Source organism: Anopheles bellator, chromosome 2 (assembly GCF_943735745.2).
Source record: "Anopheles bellator chromosome 2, idAnoBellAS_SP24_06.2, whole genome shotgun sequence".
Classification (NCBI taxonomy): Eukaryota; Metazoa; Arthropoda; class Insecta; order Diptera; family Culicidae; genus Anopheles; species Anopheles bellator.
In genome coordinates this window covers 36334881-36341375 of record NC_071286.1, presented here as the reverse complement: position 1 = coordinate 36341375, position 6495 = coordinate 36334881, and the positions used below count along the sequence as shown (strand labels likewise).

General features: G+C 53.6%; 1 protein-coding gene across 1 annotated transcript; it reads left to right on the top strand.

The window, feature by feature from the left end:
- Nucleotides 1-3580: 3580 nt before the first annotated feature.
- On the top strand, nt 3581-5737 carry LOC131207472 (probable sodium/potassium/calcium exchanger CG1090). Its single transcript, XM_058200087.1, has 3 exons — nt 3581-4121; nt 4190-5659; nt 5727-5737. The coding sequence occupies exons 1-3, from the start codon at nt 3581-3583 to the stop codon at nt 5735-5737; spliced, it is 2022 nt and encodes a 673-aa protein (XP_058056070.1).
- The last annotated feature ends 758 nt before the right edge of the window (nt 5738-6495 follow it).

The following is a 6495-nucleotide window of genomic DNA, read 5'->3' as shown; positions in this document are numbered from 1 at the left end:
CACCTACTCCACTAGCCACGGACGGTGGCCAGAGTCCTGGCGCTCTCCGGGAATGGTACCGAAAGAGGCGAAAGGGACCGAGCCGTCTACGGAAAAACGGGAAATGTGGAAAAGTGTTTCTCCAGTTCGCATCACAATGTACACATCGGCGCCGCCGTCGATGCCGGTTGTTGGCCACCCGGCCCCAAGACGAATCTCCCGCGTTGCTCATTCAGACCACGATTTGCATATCGTTCGATGAGGCGTCACAGGCGAAGCGGAAACGGAAACAGTACCCGACCGGAGTAGAAACACAAATCAGTAAGAAAAGCACAGCCACTCCGGTCATTTTTCTCGACCCACCCTGGAATTGCCCCGTTCGCGTACGTCCGCTGAATTCAAAATAGCTTCACGCCGAGCTCGGCAAATAAAGCAATTATTCAATCCGCTGTCGAACGCCGGTGATGGGCATGTCCCGAACGGCGGATCGCTCGCATTCGATCCGTGCCCACACTAGGGGTTACTGCAGCACCACCCACCGGCCACCGGCAGGAAGGATCCTTCGCCCGTAGAATCATGCATTGATGAGGATTTATTATTCATCATAGGATAATTGGAAGCACTTGGCAGTGAGCCGGCGCCCAGCGCCACAGGTGGGCGTGTACGGATTTGGTGCGGCACGGAACTGCAAGGCTATGTGCAAGATTGCATTCATCGTCGTCGACGTGTCCTAAGCCACCCAGCCCTCAAGTGCACCGTGGCTGGCCGCGATAAAACCGCTTCGAGCAGCAGTTTTTCCCAAGAATTACCATTAGCTGAAGTAACGGCAGACGGGTACCCTTCGCCTTGTGACGACAGGACCGGAAGACTAGCACCACTGCGGCAGACCTAAAAATGGCATTTAGGACGGGGAAAGCGTAATTGGAAAAATTACTACCTCGGGTGAAGCGAACCTGAACGGTGTCGAGAGCCGAGCAGATAAGGGCCAGCGTAGACGTACGTTCAATTGAGGAGATTGTTGATTGGTTCGAAGGGATCGAGTTCCTGCGTCGGTGAGCTGGTAAGGAATTTCGCCTGTGAATTATGGAGCCGTGCTTCCCGATTTGTTCCAGGCGCCCAGGTACTGCGTCTTATCATGCGAAGTGCAGTCACACGCGATTCCACCACGTCCACCGGTGCCTCGTTAGCGAAACCTGAGATGCGAAGCTAATAATGTCGGCGGATGTGCAAACGGCGGTTTCGCGGGACAGAACCTGCTCGCGGATCGTGGGATGCAATTTTCGTGCTCTTCCGACGAAGAAAAAGTTCTCCCTCAGACTCGATGGAACCACCGTTTTATCCGTCTGGCCGCGGTGTACAAAAGTTGATGGCTGAAGTAATTAAACTTTCAAACGTTTCATTATAATTCACATTTTGTGCCGAGATTATCGGCGGTTTACATTAACCTAGATTGGGGAGCTGTGAGCAAGGACCGTCGGAATGGCATCTACTTTTGGGTCTTGGGCCTACCTTGAGTTGCCTTACTGGTTGCCTTTAGTGGTTTGAAGGACAATTGTTCATGCAATGTTTGGGATATTAAGTCCAACAATAAACGGCCATTCCTGAAATAAAATCAGCCTTCGAAACACCTCGTGATTCGGTTACCGAAGTGATAGGGTAACAAACCAAGTTAAAGATTACTTGTTTTAATCCGCTCTACTGTTAGGCTTTACATGCAATTGTTTGTAACATTTTCGTTGGTTTTTAAGAGTGATCGCCTTCAAAGCTGCCAGACTCCACAAATCGTGGTCCTTCTTTTCTCCACAATACAAGCAATACAAGCAATACAAGCAATTTCTTCACAAGCAATACAATTTATATCCTTTATCATCATTCCCTAACGATGTCGATGTCGTTGGTGATAGTAGCTGTTATATTCTTTCTTGTTGTCAATGACGTCCTTGTAATCTGACGTTTTCTTATGCTCGGCTCGGGTTAATCCAAATGGTTTTACCTTTATTTTTGCATAATTTAATGACTATCATATCCGACAGACGTTGTTCTGTCCAATTGCCTCACTGAAGTCTATTCTATAGGTAGGAATTAATACTTTTAGCATTTGTATGAGAATTATAATTGTGTGAAAATGCTACAATATGATGGTTAAAAATATTGACGACAAATACGATCATATATCTATTCTCTATCAGTGAAAAATGGACATCCATACGGCATTTATAGTAATGTTTGAACCGTGACTTGAACCATGTGAGAAGCATGAATTTTCAAAGTGATTGTCATTTGTTGATATGAATTACAAAAGCCACTCGCACTCTGAAAACTGGATCCGTATGAATTCAAACGACATGTTGGTCGGCATTTTTGTAATCCAGACTTTCACAACTTCTTCGGGCATGAAGGTTTTTTTAATAATAGTGGTGAGTTGTGCCGCTTTTTGACATGACACGTTAATCTAAAAGTATAACGAATTCATTATATTCAAAATTCTCCCTTTGGTCTGGGAACTCCATAATCCCCAATAGAAGATTGCGAAATACATTTGATAACTTACATGCAAATCACCAATTTTGTGAAATCAAATGTTGCCCAAAAACCTGCCCAATCGGCTCAGTTACCACCCATGTTCCGATGCACACTTCTGTAAACATTCATAAATTGGTCCAATTGCAAGTTTCCACATGTCAAACAGTGGCGTGGCGACAGACTATTTAAATGAACGAGCAAACCGAGCCCTAGTGCTAGTGGACGCTGCAGGATGTCCGTTTGCAACTTCGCCTGGAGGTGGTGGCCCATGCCTGGAACCCATTACTTTCGCTGCGATGCTCTCCCCTGCGCCTCTAAAGCTTTTCATCCACAGCCCACTAAATGGGTCCTCGCTGTCAATCGCGACGACGGCCCTTGAGTCCTTCGGAGATGGAATTCCGGGCGATTACAATCATTGCCCACTCAACGCTCGCTCTGGCGCAAACAAATCCCAACAAATGTGCAATCTATCGACAAACCCAGCTCTCTCTCTCTCTCTCTCTCTCTCCCGGTCTGTCTCCGTCGCTGTCAGCTTTTATCGTTCCGCTTTTCCGCGAGGTCGCTTTGTTGGGGGCCTCATTTTTTCGCACAATCTCTCCCGTGCGTTAAGCGTTTTTCCTTATTTTTATGATTTTATCTTGCCGAGCGAACGATGGATCCAGCGATAGGAGGAGGCTCTGGCCTGGGCTCTGGCTCGATTGCCGGTGAACTATCTGGCTGGCGACGGCGAAGCTGCGTTCGTTCAATGCTTTTAATGAAATCAGCTCGAGTGCCTCAGTCCCAGAGCCCCAGCTCTCTCTCTCTCTAGTCTGGTCTCGTTCGGCGCGTCGTTCTGGTGGCGATATTAATGCGTTTTCCTCCTCGCCACCCACAAGAGGTGTTAGTTGAGGGGGGCGTGGCGTGGGGGTTTATGTTGTTGCTGCCACTTTGTTAGACAATTCGCGCACCACTAGACGTCACACGGATGTTGATTTGATGATCGTCTCCCTTTATTCCCCCGCTCGGCAGGCGTCGTTAGGCTACAGAGTGCGCGGAAGCGGGAAGCGGGAAGAACCGATTTGCTCACATACACGACACGATGATGGCCATCGCCAGACCCGGGGGGCGGCATCGGGCGGGGGGTGGCCTGGGCCGCCGAGGACGCTACTGGCACATGGGCATCGTGTTTCTGGTGTACTCCAGCTTCCACGCGTACTCCGCGTCGATCGGCGGCAGCGGCAGCGACGAGCAGTCGGCGGGGGACCTGGCCGCCGCCGCGGCTGGTCTGGACCTGCCCAACGTCTCACCGAATCCGGCCTTCTTCTCCGCTACCTCCTCGTCGGCCGGAGACACCGACACGGAGGACACGACGGCGTCGACGGCGGAGGAGCCGGGGCCGACAGAGGAGACGGTGCCGACGGGGCGGCCACACAAGCACCACACGCACCCGACCTGGCGGCCGAAGCGCGAGAACTGCACCCCGCCGGCGATCGAGCAGTTTCCGGAGCCGCTGATGGGCCCGAACGTGCGCAAGCATGGCGGCCTGATCCTGCACGTCCTGGTGGCGATCTTCACGTTCCTCGGGCTCGCCATCGTCTGCGACGACTACTTCGTGTCGAGTTTAGATAGAATCTGTGAAGGTAGGTCCTTCTGTGGGGTACCTTATGTGGACGGACACTGATCCGGGCACTTCTCTCCTCGTCCGCAGAGCTGAAGCTATCACCGGATGTTGCCGGCGCCACGTTCATGGCCGCCGGCAGTTCGGCGCCCGAGCTCGCAACCGTCGTTATCGGGGTGTTCTTCGCCAAGGACGACATCGGCATTAGCGGCGTGATCGGGTCGGCCGTGTTCAACATCATGTTCGTGATATCGGTGTGTGCACTGTGCTCGGGCACGGTGCTCCAGCTCAACTGGTGGCCGCTGGTGCGGGACTGCACCTTCTACACCATCTCGATCCTGGTGATGCTGATTGTCATCTTCAACGACGTGATCTCCTGGCCGGAGTCCCTCGTCATGCTACTGTTCTACGTCGTGTACTGCGTGGCGCTACACTTCAACACGCCGCTAGAGAAGTGGGCCCACACCTGGAACCTGCCGATCAAGCTGCCGACCAAGGAGGAACAGTCGGCCCTGGTCACCTACAAGAACCTGCCCGAGACGACCTACACGCAGGGCCAGCAGCCCGGAACCACCGATCAGCAGCAGCAGCCCCCGGCGGCCGTGGAGCAGCCACCGGCCCAGGTGGACCAGGGATACGCGGCGTACATGGATCCTAACGCCAGCTGGGATCCGAACGCGGCCTGGGGTGAGCAGGCGGCACCGGCGGCGCCCACGGCAATGGCGGGCGGCAACACCGGGGGCAACTTGAATGACGCGTGGAACAGTGGCACCGGCCAGCAGAACTACGCGTACGAGGATCAGTACGGCCAGGATGGCCAGAAAGCCAGCCAGCCGGCGGTCCAGCAGCAGGCGACGGTGGTGGCCGGCGCACCCGCCGCTGGCGGTGAGGACTACTACAAGCCGAAGGAACCGCGACCGCAGGACTCACACAACCCGCTCGAGAAGCCGGTGGATGGGGGCGTGCTGGCGCAGGTGTCCTGGGCGATCGTGTACCCGATCCACTACACGGCCCGGCTCACGATGCCGGACTGCAAGACGGAGAAGTACAAGAACTGGTACCCGTTCACCTTTCTCATCTCCATGATCTGGATCTCGTTCTACTCGTACTTTATGGTGTGGATGATCACGATCATCGGTTCGACCCTCGGCATCCCTGATACCGTCATGGGACTAACGTTCGTGGCCGCCGGTGTGTCCGTCCCGGACGCGCTTAGTTCCATCGCGGTGATCAAGGAGGGCTACGGCGACATGGCCGTCTCGAACGCCGTCGGGTCGAACGTGTTCGACATTCTGATCTGCCTCGGGCTGCCCTGGTTCATCCAGACCGCCATCATCGCGCCCGGTTCGCACGTCAACGTCATCTCGAAGGGGCTCACCTACTCGACGCTGTCCCTCCTCTCGACCGTGCTGTTCCTGCTGTTCGCCACGCACCTGAACGGCTGGAAGCTGGACAAGCGCCTCGGGATCGTGCTGATGTTCTGGTACCTGCTCTTCATCACCGTCGCGTCGCTCTACGAGCTGAACTTCTTCGGGCAGCTCAACCCGCCCGAGTGCCCAAGTAAGTGTCCACTCGCTCCGGTCGCATTCGCCGCGTCCTCTTTGACAGTCTCCCTTTTTCCACGCAGGCATCTACTAAAGCGGCACCAAGCGGCGGCGACTGTCCACTCTACCACACCGTTTCGAGCCAATCTGCTTCCTCCGCGCAACCAACGCGCCGTTGTCCGTATTTCCATTTTTTCTCCCAACTCAGCCAAACGTCTTCTCTCCGCCGTCATTCCGTTGTTCTTTCCCCATGTTTTAGCATTAGACAGCGCGCCGCAGGTATGTCGTCGGATCTTCCGCCCTGGGAATCCGAATGTAAAGTCCTAAAGCTTTCCTGTGTTCCTGTTACCTGAGTTTTGTTCATGTGTTACGAATTAGTCAGTAGCCGTAGCGTTTGCTCGTAGTAAACCGACCACTACAGCGACCGGCTTGCCCGGCCCGCAGTTGAGAGAGTTGAGTTTCGTTTTCCTAGTTTTCATCCACTTTTTGCGTTCACGTTGCCCGAGACCTACGTAGCCGACGTAGTAGTTCAGTCGCTGTTGATCCGTAGCTTCAGTACACCTGAAAGGTACCTCTGAGGGGGTTCATGGCCTAAGCACTGACACTGTTCTGGAGCGGTTTATTGGAAATGAGAGGAAATTGATTGGCACCCCGAAACAGATCCGAGGTCTACGTGAAGTGTGTAAAAAGCTGACAGAAGTCGATGCAAAATCAGACAAGCTCCAAGTTCGCTCCAATTGTTGGACAAAATCTCTCCCATCGATCGTGCTGTGTGCTGGTTAATGGAACAACTTAAACGGTACCTAAACAGAGCCCTCACCAAAAAACGCTAACCACATGAGGCCGTTCAGC

What these genes read in the sequence shown, in the direction of transcription:
- LOC131207472 (XM_058200087.1), top strand. Translation starts at nt 3,581, where the DNA reads ATGATGGCCATCGCCAGACCCGGGGGGCGGCATCGGGCGGGGGGTGGC. An exon ending in TTTAGATAGAATCTGTGAAG is followed by an intron (nt 4,122 to 4,189) that starts GTAGGTCCTTCT and finishes CCTCGTCCGCAG; the next exon opens with AGCTGAAGCTATCACCGGAT.